We start from the raw sequence: 20,619 nt of genomic DNA on the forward strand, positions 1-20,619 counted from the left end.
TATAGGACTCTGTACTAGAGAGTGAGGCACAGTGTCTACCCTCAAGGAGCTCACAGTTTAATTAGACAGATAGGTCTATTAAAAAGTAACAAACAACACAATTCAGTACCAAATGAATAACATGGGTAATATATGATATGGGAGCTGGGTTTTTTTTTTTTTTTTTTGCTGAGGCAATTGGGGGTAAGTGACTTGCCCAATGTCACACAGCTAAAAATATTAAGTGTCACATTTGAACTCAGGTCCTCCTGACTTCAGGGCTGGTTCTCTATCCACTGCACCAATTAGCTGCCCCAGATATGGAAGTTTTGAAGAGAGAAAGATCACTCACTGTAAGCTGGGATTGTCAGAAAAGGTTTCAAGAAGGTTTTTCATAAGTGAATCAAAAATTTTTGTACTTTTAAAAGGCAGCTATAGTTCTGAAATACTACAGGGGAAACTTTATTGTTAAGGAAAAATACAAAACCCAAACTTAAGAAATTTCTAGGTCAACTTACATGCAAAAAAAGCTACCAAGATAATCATAATGGAAAATCATCACAAAAGCTCAACCACAATATCTACAAAAATATGTGTACAAAAAGCTCATTACTTACTGTCTTCAGCACCTTCATTAGATTTCCCTTTTCCATATATTCCATTACAAGAGAATAATTCCCATCTTCCAAAATAAAGCCTAGGAACTTCACTACCCGATTATGTTTCAGCCTGTGCATGATCTCCCCTTCTTTAAGTAGGGCAGCATTATACCTGTTGGAGGGAAAACATGTCAATGAGAGTTAAGTGCTGCTTTAGTGCCCCAGAGTAACAACTCTGTCATTAACAAGAACTCAATATTGTTCTACATCCCAGCTTCTTAAACTGTGGGTTGTGACCCATATGAGGTCTCATAACTGAATGTGGGGAGAGGGTCACAAAATTGTGATTTATTATCAGTAAATATTTGACTTATATGCCTATATGCCCAGGGTCACGCAAAAATTTCTCAAGCAAAAAGGGTTGTGAGTAGAAAAACTTTAAGAAAAACTGGTCTAGACAAAGTGCCAGAGAAAACACCTTCTATAACCATTATATAAAAGGTGATAGAAGAAAACCTACTTTCAATGTTATTCCTTGGATTAAACAATTCTTCTCCTGTGGCTCCAATGAATGAGATGAGGAATATGAAAGAGAAGTCATGTATTAACTTATTTGGAAAACTATATCAAGTCCTAGAATAAAATTTTATTAAACTCCCATCACACATATAACTCTTCTCTGTTAGACCACGGATTCCTACTCTGGGATTTATGGATCATTAGAGATCTATGAACAGATTTCAAGAAGTTCATGAACTTGGATGGGGAAAAACTGTATCTTTATTTTTAATAACTTCTAACAAAAATTGAGTATTTCTTTCAATTACAATAAAAAAAATACTTCAAAAAGAGGCCATCAGACTTTCCTAGGCTGCCAAAGGAGTCAGTGACACAAAAATAATTCTGAATACCTCTGTTAGACCACCCAACCTCTTGCCAATGGATACAAGTGAAAGTATTATTCCTCATTTTTTTTTTTTTTGTATTTTAAGATAGTCCTCTTATACCTTCACTGATTCTCAAGTTTAAAGCTGGCTTTTGGCAGAATTGTGAAAAGTAGGTTGATGATCTTCACTTTCACCTCCTAAATACTTTGTTTTCTGGGGTTTTGTGACTTTGCAATGTTGTTTTCCTCCTATTTAGTTCCTTTTCAATTTCCTTTATTGGATCTTCATCTTTGCCATTTCCATTATCTATGGCTATTCCCTGTACTGTCCTGTGTCCTTTCCCCACCATCTCTGGCTCTATCTTCCTCTCCCTACCCATGTTTTTTTCTGTGTGTTGTCTTTTTTTCTCAATTTTCCTCTATGTTTGTCTTTGTCTCATTCCCCTCATCCCATTTCCTCTCTTCTCCCCCAACCTCATTAAAAAACTATACAACCTCTAATCTCTGTGGGCCATCTAGTGATTGTCTAGAATAATCAGTGGTTCTCAAACTTTTGTTCTCATAATTTTTATGCTATTAAAAAATTTTAAGGATCTCTCCAAAGAGTTTTGTTATACAGATTATATTTATAGATATTTACCATATTAGAAATGAAAAAAACTAATTTTGAATTTGTATACCCTCTGAAAGGATATCAGAGACCCCCAGGATTCTCTGGATCATACTTTGAGAACCAATGATATAGACAGATAAAATTTCCGGGGTCTGTATGTGACTTTATTTTCACTGGTCAGACAAATATGGGAATCTAACTGGACCAGGATACATCCTGTATCTTGCTGTATGAGTAACTACATGTATTTTGCTTCAACATCTTTCAATAAACCCTAAAATTAGACAAGCTAAATGATACTATATCTTTGTTCTTTAAAACACTGATTTGATTAACACACTTTTTCATTATGCCAACTTACTCAGTGCGCTTGGGTCCGGTGTACACATTTTTCAGAATGACAAGCCCATGATTTCTATGAAAACACAAGGATACCATCCCAAATCCTCCACTGTCTATCTGCTCCTTCTCTAACAGATCGGCAGTTTTCATCTCCATCTCATTCAAAGACATGTCTGCTTCTCTTTTAGATGCACAGTCCTGTGGAAAATTTAGTTCTTTCTCTACCATAACTCCAACCTGCAAAGAAAGCAGAGAAAACCCTTATGTTTACAATAGTGATATTTAATAAGCACTTTCAAAGGTATATGTTCACACTGCCTGTGCTGTTTTGAACCATGGGAGGTTCTAGTTTCATCTTAAAAAAATTTTTTTTCTAACTTTTTTTTTTTATGAGTGGTAGGAAACTGTCCATCAAGTGTTTCAGGCAAAGGTCAAATCCTCCTGGATGAGAAACTCAAAAGAGAGTTCCAACAGGAATCTGATTTATTTGGGTTTCTCATATCTGTGAAGAGGCGGGGAGTCAAATGGAATAATAATCAGAAGTGAAAAGGAACTGAAAGGTGATATCGTTATATTACAAGTAATTTACAAGTTTGGACCTAAAGTGATTAAGTTTTATTCCATGATCAAAGGATATTCATTGGATGAGCCCTACTTACTTAGAGAGCTATATGAATGCTAGCTATTATTTCTTTTCTTTGCTTCTTATCAAGCTATATCAAGGAAACAGAAATAAGTATTTTAATCTAAAATATTCTGAGTTTGTTCTTTGCAGAGAGATTCTTGTAAGAATTTTTCCAAGAGGAAAAAATAGATGAACAAGTGCTTTTAGACCCATTGCCACATTTTAGGTTATCCATATTTTCATTGCGGATGGTGAAAATAATAACAAGAATAGCTGACTTTTTTTTTTAAGTTTGTAAAAAAAACTTACCTATACTTTTCATTTATTCCTCATAACAAGACAGTGTTCCCATTTTATAGGTAAAAAAACTGAAGCTCAGATATATTAAGTGATTTACACCAAGGAAGACAGGATTTGAATACCCTGAGCTTGGCTATCAACCCAGGGTTCCCTGACTCTGAGTATAGCCTTCTTATTACTAGAAAAAACAGTGAAAGCCATGCTGGAAAAATACGATTTTAAGAAGGAAGTTTCTCAATTCTTGTGGTAAGGAAATTCTTTCTTATATTCAACTGAAATATTCCATTCTATGTTTTAGGCCAATTACTTCTGTTCTCAGTGCAGGTGGTAAAAAAAAAATTGGTAACTATCTTTATAATAACCATTCACATATTTAAAACCACACTCTAGCCCAAATCTAGTTCTAACAACTTTCAGAGATTTTCTTTTTATGTTCTTTTTTTTTTTTAATCATTGAGATTTTAATCACTTAGAATCATTTGGACTTTCTTCATATTCTCCATATGTAAAAACAGATTGGGCTGCTTTACAAATATTATCCATTTAACACAAGGGATGGCACACACTAGAAGCTAAATAAGTACACATTTCCTATCTCCACCTCAAAGATCACTTTGTCTAACCCATGTTTTAATAAGAATCTCCCCCACCATACAATATGTCAAGTGGGCAGTCTTCTAATTTTTGCCTACATTCAGGAAAACTCATTATACCAAGGTAGCCCAATCTATTTTGGGGTAGATTTAAAAGTTAGGAAGTTTTCCCTTAAATCACTTTGAAATCCTTTTCTCTGCAACTTCCATCCATGAATTCTAGTTTTACCTTCTGGAGCTAAGAGGGAGTCGTTTTCTACATGCTAGCTTCTCCAATTCCTAAGGACTGTATCTCTGATGAAGACCTCGTTTTTCAAATGTATAGGGAATTAAGTCAAATTTATTTAAAAATATTAATAATAAGAGCCATTCCCCAATTCACAAATGATCAAAATATGTGAACTATGACCAAATAGCTATAAAATTATATATGTTCTTTAACCTAGCAATACCATTACTAGGCATGAATCCCAAAAGAGATTTAACAAAAGAAGGAAAAAAGACTTATATGTACAAAAATATTTATGGCAGTTCTCCTTGCAGGGCAAAGAATTGGATATTGAGGGATGTCTATCAATTGGAGCATGACTGAATAAATTGTGATATGTGATTATGATGGAATGTTATTGTTCTATGGAAAATAATGAGCAGGATGCACTCAAAAATTCTTCCATGAACTCAAGCAAAGTGCAATGTATTATGTACAAAGTAATAGCAATGTTATTGGATGGTCAGCTGTGAATGACTGCTATTCTCAGCAATGCAATGATCTACCACTACTCTGAAGGACTTATGAAAAATGCTATCCATACCCAGAGAAAGAACTGATTGTGTCTTATACAGATGGAAGCATATTATATTCTTTTTTTCTTTTTTGTACTTTATTTTGCTTGTATTTTTGAAGGGGGGAGATGCATGTTTTCTTTCACAACATGACTTTCATGGAAATGTTTTGCATAACTTTACATGTGCCTTCTTAGTAGGGGTAGAGAGGAAGGGGGAGAATCTGGAACGCAAAGATTTAAAAACAACTGTAATTGGGAAAAGAGAAATATTTAGGGAAAAAAAGGGATGCTCAAACCCACGATCTCAATGTCCTTTAACATCCTGGCTGTCCTTCTCTAGACACTTTCCACTTTATGAATATGAGGCCATCCTCCCAGATTTGAACACAATATTCAAATTCTATCCCAAGAATATTGGTAGATTATCTAATGTTACTTACATTCTAAACTTTTAATTGTAGAGACCAGATAAGACAAAGTTTTCTTTTTGCATGTCAAGACCTATGAACAAGAATAACAATACAGAAATGGTATGTGAATCATTTCGGTATGCTTTAAATTTTTTTTATTAATTCTATTTTTAAAATTTCATTTTATTTCATAAATTAAGCATTTCTATAACATAGTAGAAAAAATGATTGTACATAAAACTTCAAATATATTATATATAACCTGCCATTCCTTTTAAATGACAGTTATATCATGTAAAGTTAAATATAAAGTTAAATTATAGAATAATTAAAAAAACATGTAAATTTATATAAAACGTAAATTTCTTTTATTTCTTCCTCTTACCCCCACCATGAGACACAAATATGTATGTATGTATGTATGTATGTATGTATGTATATATGTATGTGTATTACATAAAATAATTATTTTATACATACTTCTATTTATCAGTGTTTTTTCTGGATGCAGATAGTGTCTTCTTTCATATATCCTTTTTAGTTAATTTGAGTATTTATAATAGCCAAATGACTTAGTCATTCAAACTTGTTAAAAAAAAAATTGATGTTACCGTATACAATATTTTCTTGGTTCTGCTCATTTCTTTGTGCTTTTGCTTAATTTACTCTGAGAGTCATGGAAACTTGAAATCCTTCAGAACCCAGATTCATTAAATAATTACCAGGGTCACGTGTTAATGAACGTTAAGTTCTTTCTTTGAAGATAGAACTATTTCTTTTATTGTTTTTTTTTTTTTGTTTGTTTGTTTCTTTTTATTTCTAGCATTTACAACAGTGCCTGGCAAGTAGTGGGAGCTTAATAAATGCTTGTTGGATCAAACTGAATTAGTGTCTCATAGATCACTTCTTCACAAGGATGTGGCTAAGTCATATATCTTCATTGAGGTCCTTTCCCTCTCTTATCTTTCTAGATAGTAATCAGAAAAAAAGAAATTTACTAGAGAGCCGAGCAATAAAGAGCAAAGAATTCCCTCAAAGATTTGTAAGTGCTATTCAAATCTCTTCCTAACCACAAAAAAAGAGAGAAAGGAAAAAACCCAACAAACAAAAATAGAGGAAAAGGTCAGAAATGTTTCCAAAGGTTAGTTGGAGAAAGGGAAAAGCTGATGTCTTATCTATTGACTGAAAAGTCTCACTAACCTTATTACTACTATTAACCTGTAGCCCTAGAATTCTAGAAACTATCCACACTATGCTATGATTGCGTGAGAGCTGTGTCCACTCCTAGATGAACATCCTTGCTGATGGGGGGGAGGGGGCTGAGATGGTCAGAGCTATTAAAATCTTCTCCTACCAACTCTACATACTATCTGCCTAGAGCTTTACCCTTGAAAAAGCAAGAAGAACTACTCTGTTTAAGCCCAGGAATCTGGTCCCTATCCTAGTAGCCTGAACCTATGGAGATAAATTTATCCCAGGGAATCAAGAATTCCCCAGGCTGCCTTAAGTCATCCTGGTTACCACATTAGAGTGCCTGCTGCTCTACCTTTTCTGCATCCCTTCTCCGTCTCCCCAGCTCACTGCCAGATTTGAGTTAGGAAAACCAGGGACAGAATAATTCGGCATTCCCCATTCCACAGCCCTACCCAGAATAGTACCTACCTAGGAACCAAAGTCCTATAACTTCCATAACTTCTAAAACCCCTCTGTACTCACCTAAGCCTGAAAGTCTCTCATCTTTTGCTCCCTTTTCCTCCTCCCCATCCCCATTTCTGGGGAAGAAGGCTCCTTTCGTACTTCTTCTCAGTAGCTTGGCTAGGTTCCTGAGGCTTCATTCTAATCCTCTCAACCCTGTCTGAGTTAAGTTAGGAAGATAAGGCTCCCTCCCTAGCCTGTCTCTGTCTCCCCTTCCTAACTGATTTTCCTCCAGGTGGGGCCATCTCCCACCCTCCCACCTCCACCTCTACAGGCCAGGGATGGAAGGTCTCTCTCCCCCTTCAGCACATCACAGGGGAAGGTCTTTTCTTCCTTGGACCCCTGCTCCATCTCAGCCCCACATCAGGGGCTAAAGAACTCACCACCACCTTAGCCTATTCCTTGGCCACCTCCAAGCTAAGTCAGAGGAGGAAGGATTTTCTGGAGTTAGTAACTAATTCTACTCTACCTCTGCCCCACCTAAGTTGGCTGGGGGCTAATGACTTTTTTCTCTCCCCTAACCCCATCTATTTATATCTAGCCAGCATCCTCCTTTCAGCTCTGTTCTGCCTCATAGAGCGGCAGGACGACTCATGGTCCCTTCAGTCTCAAGGCCCTTGGGCCCTATAGGTACCTCCTCAGGGTCTGATGACCTTCCTTCAGCCCCTTCTGTACCACCCAGGGGCAGAAACCTTCATCCTTCTTTGGCCCCATCCATGTTGGGCCAGCCAATGACAAAAGGCCCCTCCTTATTTCAATCCCACCCCAGCTCTAGCCATAATGGCTATTGTAGAAGGGAAGGAGAACTCTTTTTAGCCCTTCAGCCCTCTCACTGTCAGGCCAGGAGTGGGATGGCCTCATCTTTCTGTCTAAGACCCTCCACCTAGTACACAGCCCCTGCACCAGCAGCTCCAGCTTATTAGGAGATGATGTGACAACAAAATGGATATTTGGAATGAGTGAGAATGAAGATCAGAGATGGCACCATGCAGTGAGCATAGCTAATTGGGAAGATGGAGGTGCCCTCATCAATAAGGGAAAAGAGGGAGCTTGGGAGGAAATAAATTCTGTTTGAGATACGTTGGCCAATATCCTCTGATGTTTTGGATAAGGGAAGATCGTGAATGAATGAATGAATGAATGAAGCATTTATTAAACTTACTTAGTTCAAATTTACTGTGTTAAGCCCCAGAGATAAAACTGAAAGGTGAGACAGCCTCAGTCAAAGAGTTCACATTGTAATGGGGGAGAAAGAGAATCTACATGGAAGATTTCAACTGCAAGTAGGGGGGGAATGGTCCCATCTTAGGGTTCAGCGGCAAAGCAAATGGTGATCTCTCTTCTTTAATGTCATTTATACCTGATAACATACATACACCATCACTTACTCAAGCCTTTCCCCCACTGATGAGCATTCACTCAGTTTCTACTATAAAAAGGGCTGCTACAAACATTTCTGTCTTTTATATATGTCCTTTTCTTTCCATTTACATAGTCAAAACTCTTGTACAGGCCCTTATCTTTTGCCTAAGTTTTAAACCTACTCCCGCTACAATCTGTTCTCCACGCAGTTGTCAAAATAATATCCCTAAAGTATAGGTCTGACATATCATCCTCCTACTCAACAAACTTCTGTATCTTCCTATTACCTCCAGGATCAAATACAATATCCAATATTGGCTCCTTCCTTTCCAGTCCCTCCACACTCTGGATGTAGCTTACTTACTGTTCATCATATACAACACTTTCAACTTTCATTTTCTTGCCTTTACATTAGCTAACTAACCTCCATGCTCAAGAAATCTGCCCCATATTTATCTCTTAGACTTCCTTTAAGATTCAATTAAAACTTTTTACATATGTGGGTCCTTTTTCTCTTTTTATGATTTCTTTGAGATACAGACCCAGTATGGAACAGCATTCATTTTTTGAGAGATTTTGAATTCCAAATTTTTCTATCTCTCTTCCAACTTCCCCAAGATGGCAGGCAATCTGATATAAGTTATGCATGTCCAATCAGACCTTCATATATTTTAAAAAAATTTTCAGATTCATATTTTAAAATAAATACTTCAGTTATTTCTCACTGCTGTTTAAAAGAATTGACAAATGCTTTCTTAGTGAAGGGGGAGGAGGAAGAAAGAATTTGGAACTCAAAATGTAAAAAAACAAATGTTAAAAAATTTTACACAACAAAAAAATAAAGAAATTACAAGTAGGATGCTTTTAGTAAAACCTGGAAAGACTTACTTGAACTGCTACAAAGTGAAGTAAACAGAACCAGAACAGTGTAAACTGTACCATCAATATTGTTCTATGATAAACTGTGAATATCTTAATATTCTCTGAAATACAATTGAAGAGATTTAGTGTTTCCCCCCCTTACTTGCAGTTGAAATCTTCCATGTAGATTCTCTTTCTCCCCCATTACAATGTCAACTCTTTGACTGAGGCTGTCTCACCTTTCAGTTTTATCTCTGGGGCTTAACACAGGCGTTTGTTCCTATAAGAAGGTGACAATTTAAGGAGGCTACTAACATAGCAGAATAATATGATGTTCCATGTCTTGTCTACATTTACAGCATTGGGAAAATGAGATGGATGCGACATGAGACACGAGAGTTTTGATGCGATTAAAAGATGAAAAGAGTTAAATAAATGTATGATTCATCCTTCGAGGTTTTAATTTTTTGTAAGGATAGCATCACTGACAGACATAGGAAAGCTGGGAAGATGGACAGGTTTTAACGAGAGTGTCTAGAAAGGTCAATTGTGATCAACTCAAATAATTCATACATAAGGACCCTTGTGGGCTGAATGCTGATGTAGTTTTACAATGTAATATTATCTGTTTTGTTGCATTTTAATTTATTTTATTAAATATTTTCAATGACATCTGGTTCACCACTGAGTATTGTGCCATATGTGGTCCTATGTTGGATACTTCTAATTTATGGGCTCACACATGAACACTTCTTAATTCAATTCAGCTCTGCTGAGGTCTCTCTGTGCCAAACTTTCTTTTCTCTGTATTACTAGCAATTGTTTTCTGACTTTATTTTTTTTCTGACTTTCTTTTTAAAATTTCTTTATCATTTCTTTTTTTTAAATGTTAAACATAGTAAAAATATGTGTAAATCTAATATAAGCATACATATTTATACAATTATCTTGTTGCACAAGAAAAATCAGATAAAAAAGTAAAAAATGAGAAAGAAAATAAAATTCAAGCAAACAACAAAAAAAGTGAAAATGCTATGTTGTGATCTACACTCAGTTCCCAGTCCTCTCTGTGTGTAGATGGCTCTCAACATCATAAGATCATTGGAACTGGCCTGAATCCTGACTTTATTATTATTAATGATAAAAGAGAATAATAAACTGTTATGTACATAATGCTTAGAGGTTACAAAGTGCTTTTCTCACAGCAACATTTTAGAAAACAAGTGGATTGTCAGTATGTTTGCCTTTATATGAAAATGATCTCTCTGCTTATCTCATTCCCTATTTTATTATTTCCTTCTCTGCAAGATTAGCATACTTGAAATACTTCTCTTTTTTGCTTTATTTGTGGGATTATTTGTTTTGTTTGTTTGTTTTTGACAGGCAATGAGAATTAAGACACTTGTCCAGAGTTAGTCAGACAGAGATAGTTTGAGGCCACATTTGAATTCAGGTCCTTCTGCCTCCAGAGCTGGTTACTCTATCCGCTGCTCCACCTCATTGCCTAAAATATTCCTTTTGAAATACTTTTCTCCTCCACTAGTCCTTAGTATAGAGCTTTGAGGTTTTTTAAAAACCCAAAATCGCTTAAAATCTAATTTATATAAATTTTTTTTTCCCATTTACAGATAAAAACAATTTTTACCATTCATTTAAAAATTTTAAGTTTCAAATTATCTCACTCCCTTTTTCTATTAAATTGATATAGATTATACATATGCAGTCATGCAAAACACATTTTCATTTTAGTTTTGCTTCAAAAGAAAACATAGACTAAAAAAATTTAAGAAAAATAAAAAAAGATATATGCTTCAATCTATAGTCACACTCCATCAGTTCTTTCTCTGGGGGCAGTTAGCATTTTTCACATTAAGTTCTTTAGAATTGTCTTGGATTATTGTATTGTGTAGAACAAATAGCAAAGTCATTCACAGTTGATCATAGTACAATATTGCCATTATTGTGTACACTGTTCTCCTGGTTTTGCTTGCTTCACTTTGCATCAGGCTTTCCTGGTTTTTCCAAGTTTCTAAGAATATCTTGCTCATTATTTCTTAATGTTCTTTTTATTGTCATTCCCTAAATTAATGAATACCACGTCAATTTCCAATTCTTAAGTCCCACAAAAAGAGCTAATACAAATATTTTTGTACGTATATCCTGTCCCTTTTAAAAAAAATCTCTTTGGGACATAGACCTACTAGTGGTATTGCTAATTCAAAGAATATGCAGAGTTGTATAACCATTTGGGAGCAGTTAAATATTTCAGTGGACAAGGTGCCTGTCCTGGAGTCAGGAGGACCTGAGTTCAAATCCAGATTTAGACACTTACTAACTGTGTGATCCTGGGAAAGTCACTTGACTTCTGTTTGCCTTAATTCACTGGAGAAGGAAATGGCGAACCACTAATATCTATACCAAGAACACCCCATGGACGGTATTGTCCAAGAGGTCGGGAAGAGTCAAGCACTATTGAACAACAGCAATAATCTATTGAGCATAGTTACAGAATGGTTGGATCAGTTCACAATATCACTAAAAATGCATTAGTATCCCAATTTTTTCATAACCCCACCTCCAACATTTATCATTTTCCTTTTGTTATATTCCACAATCTGATAGATGTGGGATAGTATCTTAGAGTTATGTTAATTTTTCTAATCAAGAGTCATTTAGATTATTTTTTCATATTACTGTAGATAAGTTTCTAGTTTTTTAAAGAAAAGACATACCACAAAAATACTGCATATTAATAATTTAAAATAAAAAAGAATTTAGTAAGCAGTCACTATATCCAGCCTCCTAATTTCTACTTCTGCTTTGTAATGACTGTTGCTTTACAGGACTTGGAAGAGTTTCCCAGAATTTTGAGAAATGGTGAATTTGCCCCCAGATTACTAAACAAAGACTCTCTGATACACTAAGTTTATGATTTAAATTAGTGAAGTAACATGATACAGCAAAGAGCATAGAACATTAGTGTGAAATGGTCAGGGTTCTTCTGTGACTTCTGCCACTTATTAGTTAACTGATTTTGGGCCATTCACCTAAACACATATCAACCACACCTATTTCTTCATCATGAAAATGAGACTGACAATATTTGTACTATCTGTCTTCCATTTTGTTGTAAGAGATCAGTATCAAATGAAATAAAATTAGTAAAATGTTACATTCATGCATATGATCTTAGAGTTACAGAAGGCTGAAAATTGAAAAATTGTTTCCTTTCTCATAAGCAGAAATAAATGAATAAAATGAAGGAAGACAGGAGGAAGATAAGGAAGGAAAGAAGAAAAGAAAAACAAAAATTTGTTAAATGTCAAGACCTGTCTAAAATACAAAGAAGATAGTCCCTGCCCTATGAGTTTATATTCTAATAGGACACAACACTTTCGGAGGAGGGATGGCTGGCAAGGGTGTTTTAATCCAGGAAATTACAGGGATTGTAAATACAATGATATTATTAAAAGGATTACTGTTCTCAACCTAGTTAGAAATTAGATTAGATTGCTTTCTTTTATGTAATAATTCCAAACTCCAAAGTTCAGTAGCATATCTCTCTAGAAGCAACTGTTCTCTTGTTAGTACAAAATGAATTGTCAACTTCAAAAGCCTTAAACCTACTACTTTTGCAAAGATTCCTGCCTCTATAAATATAATGCTCCTTGAGGTCAGAAGCTGCCATGCCCAAAATAGAATAAATATACTCTGAGATGTGCAAATCATATGACATATATATATGGGGGCTTTTCTTCTACCCTTGAGATAGAAGAAGGCAGATTTTGATATCTACTATCAAAATCACTATCCTCCTCAAAACAAAACAAAACAAAACAAAAAAAAAAACAAAAAACTGAACCTCTGCTTTCATTGGACTAGGGAGCTCCAAGATGAGGGGGTCTTCCTCTATCAGGATAAGTAAGCATCCTTCTCTCCAGTTTATAATCTCTGAGAATTGTCTAGAGCACTGAGACGTCACACAGAGATTATGTATGTGAATGTTAGAGGTTAGGCTTGGACCTGGATCTTCCTAACCTTCCTTAGAATCTTTTTGACTCTAAGACCAGCTCTCTGTTCACTATTCCAAGGTGGCCTCCATTAGCAATGAAATTACAAATATATATTCAAGTGGTATGACCACTGAGAAGCACTTGCACCTGAAACCCACATCATCCTAAAACAGATTGGGAATGCTAGACCAAGCTCTGAATGCCACTGAAATGAATTCAGAACCACTCCTTCAGGACTGATTGCCAACATGACATCACTTCTACTATATGTACAGGAAATTGACAGTTGTGTATGGGCCTGTAGAAAAGATTAAAATCTAAATTAATATTTTAATTCATCACTCATTTAAACACAGTATTCTACCAAAAATATTCTATCTTGTGTACTACTGTGACCTTTAAAAATGTTCATATGGGATAAATAGTATGCACCCGCAAATAGCTGCTTGCCAGTTTGGAAGTAGTGGTTTGGGAGAGTTAATTAGCTCAGTCAGTAACAGATATGGATTTGTATATTCATTCCCCAAATGTTTACTGAGAGCCAGGACCTTTTTTTTTTCTTTCAGTTTTCAACTTTCCATAATCTCAAACACTATGGAAGATATAATGATGAGTTAAATTAGTTTCTGTCTTGAAGTTTCATGCTATCAGGTAGCCAGAGATTATTCTAGCAAAATATTTTGTAAATTCTTGCAAAAGTCAACACATCCACATTCAATCATATATTTGTTACAAAGGGAAGCTAAGCTGCCCACAGAAAAGGATATCCACTTCTGTAAATGTTCTTCCCCACTTTTGCCTGAAAGATGATTAAAACATGCTTTACAGAACTAGGAAAACAGTATACACAAAGATTGCAAAATGAAATAAAAAAACAAAGATCACAAAGCAATCAAAGTGGAATTATGTGAAATTATAAAAAGACCCAAGTGTGGTACCATAGTGAAAAATATATGAGAAAATATCTATTCCCTGTGTCACTTCTTTGAAGGGGGAAGAGGTTCATGGTTGTGGGACACTGCATTCAATGGCAGATTTTTGCCAAAAAAGTATTGATTGATTTTGCAAAAAAGAAAAAAAGTTTTCATTTTTAAAAAAATTATTTCTCACAATGGATAGCTTTCTTAAAAGGAGTAGAGAAACACAGAAAGAAACAAGCACTATAAAAAAATAAAATAGCAATAAAATCTATTTAAAAACAAAAATGAAAATAAAGAAAAAATGCATGCTTTATTCATGGGAGGTTAGTAATGTCATCTCTGCATATCAAAAATGACATTGTTTTACTTTGGAGAATGAAATCAAGAAAAAGAGAGAGAGAGATAGAAATACAAAGGAAGGAAAGGAGGAAAGAAGGAGAGGAGCAGGAAGAAAAAAGCCACAGATCATTCAGGATAGAAAAATCACTGAAAATCTTTGTATATCCCATCTTTTAGAATTCCTCATTTCTTTATACTTTCAATTTTACTCTTACCCTTGTATAGTGAGGCAATACTTCCTCATTCTCAATATACCAAGAAAATTATAAGTAAAGTTGTCAACAAGCCCTTGCCTGGAAGATCCAGTCAGTGTCAAAATGGTGCAAACTTGGAACAAAGTTTTTATTAATATGTATCCAAGACTCTTATTTAAATTCTAAGACAAAACAAAAACTTTGAAAACAGGTTTTTCTCCAGGCTACCATTCTAAGAAAAATTCTTATCTTGTTTTGTTCAAGGGCCTCTCTTTTTGTCAGGCTCCAAATTCTACTTTTTGATCCGTACTTGACAAATAACTGTTTTACATTAAGGTTTGGAGGAGGTTGGCAATCACTTTATTCCTTTGATGTAACTTTAGCCAATGCATTATTATTTTAGTGTTTAGAACCATGTGGCAAAGATAATACTTTGTAGTACCTAGAACTTTATCAAAACACTTCCATTTAATTTTAGCATCCTGCTTTAATTTTTTCCATAAACTGGGGAATATTAAAAGTCAACACATCCACATTCAATCATATTTTTGTACTGGCTATGTCCATAATACTCAGGGCTATCCCTAGAGAAGATTTCAGTGGGCCTAAGATAAATTATATTCCTCCATACTTTGCATTTTCATATAGATAAAATTGTGCTTAAATGATCATAGAAAACTTTACAGGGGGATGAACATTTCAGGGAATACAAAGCTTTGAGAAAGGGAAGTCTACTATGTTTTTAATCACAGAGCAATAAGTTGTATTGTAGATAATATATTTTAAAAGGGATTCAAGCTAGAAAAAGGAGGGCAACTAAATGGCTAAGGAGAAATAATGGTATAAGAATATTGATTAAATAAGCTGAGGATGTTTAGTTTGGAGAAGAGAAAACTTAATAGGAATGGGTGTGGTCATTCTCAAGTATTTGAAAGGCAGTCAGGGAGAAAAGAGATTGGATGTTGGATACTAGAAGTCAAAACTAAGAACAATATATACAAAAGTCTAGAGAGAGAATTAGGCTGGAAGAAAGAAAGAAAAAAAAATTTCCTAAATATTAGCTTTATCCCAAAGCAGAATGATCTGCCTTGAAGAGTACAGTAAGTCCTTACAAAAGACAACTAATTAGGAATGTTATAAGAAAGGATTCTTAATGTGGGGGCTCTAATAGGATCAAGGACAAAAATCTAGGACCCCAAATTTAGATACTGAAAGCACTCTATGGGAATCCAGTCTTTATTTTACACATGCTAAAACTGAAATCCAGGGAGATTAAGAGATTTACAGAAGATACTATAGTTAGAGGCTAGATGATATCCAAGTTTTCTTCCAATTTGGATTTTGTGATCCTGTTAATTAATCTGTTGTTCTGTCGGTCTCATTCTTTGTGACTCCATCTGGTTTTTGTTGTTGTTGTGTTTTTTTGGCAAAGACACTAGAGTGATTTGCCTTTTCCTTCTCTAGCTCATTTTGTAGGTAAGGAAACTAAGGCATACAGGGTGAAGAGATTTGCCGAAGGTCACACTGCTAGGAAGTCTCTGAGGCCAGACTGGAACTCAGAAGATGATTCCTACTGGCCCCAGGCCCGGGACTCTATTCACTGTGCTAACTCGCTGCCACAAAACTATTTAATATAACATAATTGGAAAGCAGTGTGTAATTAAGATATTTTTACACACATTATCTCATTTGAATCTTGTGATAATTCTATGGAGTAGGTATGATCCTCATTTTACAATTAAGAAAGATCAGAGAAATTAAATAAATTGTCCAAGATCACAAGTAGTTGAGCCTGGACACTACAGTTCAGATCTTCTGACTCTCAAATTCTTGTTCATGGATAGAACATTGAATGAGTTCAAATCCAGCCTCACATATTAGCTTTATGATCCTGAGTAAGTCACGTAATATATACTTCCCTCAGTTTTCTCTTCTATAAAATGGAATTAATACTAGCACTTATCTCCCAGAATTGTGAAGATCAAATGAGATCAAAACTAAAATATTTAGCACCAGTGCCTGGCACACGATAGGTTCTATATAACTGTCCGCTATTATCATGTCAGGGTACATAATAGGTACTTATTAAATGATTATTGATTGTTTCATTGATCCCTGCATCTCAATATGGACACAGAGATGAGGATAAGGATCAGATCTATTATTTGGTATAGGAGCTTCAGGGTGAGGAAACAGCATTTATCAAAGCCAGTCAGCACTCCTCCATTTGAGAATCCTGGCATGAATTGTAAAAGTCATACAGATAGTATGGTGTCAGAGGAGGGATTTGGACTTAGGTTTTTCTTTGATTTCAAGGCCAACTGTTTATTCAAGCCAGGCTAGGGAAATAAATAATAGTTCACATTCATATGGCACTTAACAGTTTACCCAGCATTTTCCATGATGCAATCCCATTTCCCTCAGTATCTCCATTTTGCAGATGAGGAAACTTAACTGGAAAGAGTTACAGTGACTTACTGATGGTCACCCCAGCTATTCAGAAACTCATTTAATTGCTCTGTTTTTCCTAGTTTTTCCAACTGATAAACAAAGAATAACATTAATTGGGAAAGAATAGTGGTCTATAAAACAATGTACCAGGGCCAAAAATTCTCATTTGATTCGTAACAACTTGCCATAACTTTGTTGAATAAAACATTCTAAGTAAAAATCTGGTAGAATTCTATTGCTAATGCCACAATGTATTAAAATAACCAATAGATCTTTAAACAATCATTTATCTCTCATTCCATAGAAATAAAAAAAAGCAATAACTCATTTTCCAAAAGTAAAATATATCTACATGTAAGAGAAGAAGAAAAAGACGATTATATCGCAACAGGTTTGATTTTTGCCTAAAGCCTCCACAGAGGCTATCGGAATTGTGACTTAAACATTTAGGAACTACTTGGACCACACCTTCAATCCACCTACTTTCTTTCCCCTCCTTACTCCACCCCAGCCTTCCCCAGAAGATGAAGCAGCACAAAGCTTCTACCCTCCCCATCCCACACCCATCCCTCCAACCCACACACAATTTCTCCTCTCTGGATTCCCCTCCTCAATAGGAATTTCTTGGACAAGTGTGTCGCCTACAGCAGGCTTCAGTTTTTGGATACCCCGGAATAGACAGCTCGCTCAGTCAACACAGCTTCTTTCATCTATACGTTTGTATTTTAGCAATATATTCTCCCATATGTAGAGGAAGAGACGGAGACAGGCAGACACAGGCACAGAGACGGAGACAAACCGAACTGCAAGTGGTTCCTGTGTGTGTGTAAAGTACTGACTGTCAGACGAGAGAACCGGCGTTTTCAGATTGTTTCTCAGGCAAGGTCAGGTCCACGGCCGGCCGGAGCGCCGGACAAAGTTCTATCCAACCCGACTAGTTCAGCCCCACGAACCGCCTCTCCTGCCCAGAGGACCCAGCCCATAACCTGGCCCACCGAGCCCCGCTTCCCCCGGCTTCCGGGAAAGGGGTAGACAGCCATCTAGGCAGGACTAGAACTCACCTCGAGGGTCTTGGAGTCAGTCTTTTTGTCTGAAGACCCAAGGCCTCTGAAAAATCCCGGTCCAGCCCAGAAAGGCAGCAATAGCACGAGATTTTGCTGAGAAATTCGCCATTAATGAAATAAGGCAGGCTGAAACCGCGCAGTCGCAACTTGGGGAAAAGTTAGTTTCTTTTTCGTGTCAAGATAAACCTCTCTCCAGCCCAGAACGAGAAGGAAGTGATTGGGGGTGACCCCCGAGTCCCGCCCATATAAATTCCGGGATTGCAATAATGGTAAAGGAGGGGGTGGGGGTCAAGCTCCTAAAGAAAGAGGAAGGGTCTGTAGGGCCCGGAGAGGCCCCAGCAAAGACCGACTCTGGAGCACGCTCGTCCCTGTCCGGCCCGCCCCGCTCACCTGGCTTTTCCAAGGGTCCTGCGCTTTTGTGACAGTGGGGGAGGGGTGGTGGGGAAAGGCTAACACGCCCGCAGGGCGTTCTCCAAACCTGGGAGCACCGACTATGTGCAGGGAGCACTGCGATGTGGATGGGTAACAGAAGGGAGGATAAAAAGCCGGGAAACTGCAGGGATGTTCCGCGGCGCTCCGGAGATTCTGCGCGCACTCAGCCCGCTCCGACTTTTATACGGAGGGACAAGTGCCTAACTCCCCGCCCAAAGTTGACCAGACCGGGGAATATTTCGCGGAAACGGATCTCATTTCATATTGGAAACACCAATTGTTACCGCCTTGTCCGCGCTGAATTTATTTACTTCACGAAAAGCAGTACTGTATCACTACACAGAAAAGTAGTGCAAAATAAAGACGGAGAGACTGGTACGACCGAGGTTTTTTTTTTTGTTGTTGTTGTTTGTTTGTGTTAAACTAGGTTTTCAACTTAGTGGGTAATAATTTTGTTTGAAAGTATAACTTTATTTAACAAAAGCAAAATTCTCTTAATATGTAAGAGGAAAAAAAAAAGCTGTCATTTATATCAGAACATTCGGCGGGAGGGTTTTTGTCCAAATTAAATGTTCTAAACTTTTGTGTTGTGTACTTTCTTTGGTAATCTAATGAGGAATATGAACCCCCTTCTCAGATTAATGGTTTAAAATAATAACAGGAAAAACTAAGTTTCATTTGAAAGTTAATGAAAATTAAGATGCACTCTTCCCTATGCAAGTTTGCGATCCTTCATAAAACTATCTCTGGTCCCCTGAAAAGCCCGTGAAAAACTTTGATATAAAGGTTAGCTGGGTGCTCCAGGTGATTTCATTACAAATCTCACAAAGTTGGCACAAGCATTTTAATTAACCTTAAATTGGTTATTTATTTATATTTATATAAATTGGTTATTTATATATTATTGTTCCAACAACAATAACAACAAAGAATTTGGGAACTATATTGGACCACGTATGCCCTTTTTCTCGCCTAGTCCTACTTGGGCTGTCAAAGCACCATCCCTTCCACCTCCTTGTTCCAGTTTCTCTTTTTCTCCAAATGCCCCAGATCAGTGAAAAATGACTTTGAATCTGCTAAATGCATTGAAATTCAGTTTGTTTTTGAAATTGTCACAAGACAAACATTGCAGAAATATGAATTTCACTAATACTGTAATGGTAATGCATGAGTTAACAGCTAGTTCTTATAATGGTGAGAACATTAACATTAATGACTGATCTCTGTTTCAAGGGGGAGTTTGTGGTTTTAAAATACTTTCTCCTTTTGTTCAGTCCTGGGCCTAGGTCAAAGTCCATTTTAGAGTCTATTCAAGGTGTATGTGTGTATGTGTGTGTGTGTGTGTGTGTGTGTGTGTGTGCGCTCACCCGTGTGCGCGTGAACACGGATGCTGAAATTTAACTTTACCTAATAATGGAAGTGGAATCCAGTTGCTCTAAATATTGGGTGGATACAATAAAAACAATCGTGTGAGAAAAAATTACAGGACTTCTTTTTTCATTTTTGTTGAAATTATCATTTTTCTTACTCTATTATAGTCTAACCACTTCCCTCTTATGTAAAATTGAACCATAATTAGGATTTTAAAACAAGCACTATGTGCTTTCCTCTCTCAATTATTCCCACTAACTTGAAAACCTAGAACCTATTTCATCCTTTATTACTTTAAAAACAAAGTCCTATTCATTTGCCATAGATGAAAATATTGTTTCATTTACTTCCTATTTCATAAATGAGCCATGTATTATTCTGGTAAATGGGAAAATTTACATCCCTGAAGTTATCAATCTCTGACCTCAGGTAAAGTTCCTAAGGGCATACTTCTCTGCTTTTTGCAGAGCTATGGTTCAGACTTTAGCATTGTAGGTAAAATACGGCTAGAAGAATTCACCCCATATTATGTTATTTCATTCTCCTTGGAGGGGGCCACACTGCTCTGTTATGGGACAATGATGTGGACTTAATCCTGCCTTTCTAACATTCTGAATCAGTTTTGAGCATGTCTATTTGCTAATGTGGAACAGGAATGGAGATTGGTTCTATTACTCTATTACTGAGAATTACTGGATGAGCTATTAGCATATTAGATCATCCCTCTACTTGTATAGTGTGCTGATTTCTAACAGGAGCAAAATAGCATGTGATATATATCAAAT

General features: G+C 36.3%; 1 protein-coding gene across 6 annotated transcripts in view; it reads right to left on the reverse strand.

Moving 5' to 3' along the window:
- Positions 1-19,026, reverse strand: part of RIPK1 (receptor interacting serine/threonine kinase 1) — a 43,485-nt gene extending 24,459 nt beyond the window's left edge. The window contains exons 1-4 of one of the 6 annotated variants that reach the window (XM_051970762.1): positions 18,422-19,026; positions 5,163-5,223; positions 2,439-2,656; positions 597-750 (exon numbers count right to left, since the gene is read on the reverse strand). In XM_051970762.1, coding sequence (XP_051826722.1) covers positions 597-750; positions 2,439-2,647 — 363 coding nt within the window. In that variant the 5' untranslated portion in view covers positions 2,648-2,656; positions 5,163-5,223; positions 18,422-19,026. Of the gene's footprint in view, positions 1-596; positions 751-1,098; positions 1,141-2,438; positions 2,657-5,162; positions 5,224-18,028 lie in introns of those variants that run through there. The other 5 variants (XM_051970760.1, XM_051970763.1, XM_051970761.1 and 2 more) reach the window with 5 other exon arrangements.
- Positions 19,027-20,619: the final 1,593 nt, after the last annotated feature.

This window comes from Antechinus flavipes, chromosome 1, assembly GCF_016432865.1.
Source record: "Antechinus flavipes isolate AdamAnt ecotype Samford, QLD, Australia chromosome 1, AdamAnt_v2, whole genome shotgun sequence".
NCBI classification, from domain to species: Eukaryota; Metazoa; Chordata; class Mammalia; order Dasyuromorphia; family Dasyuridae; genus Antechinus; species Antechinus flavipes.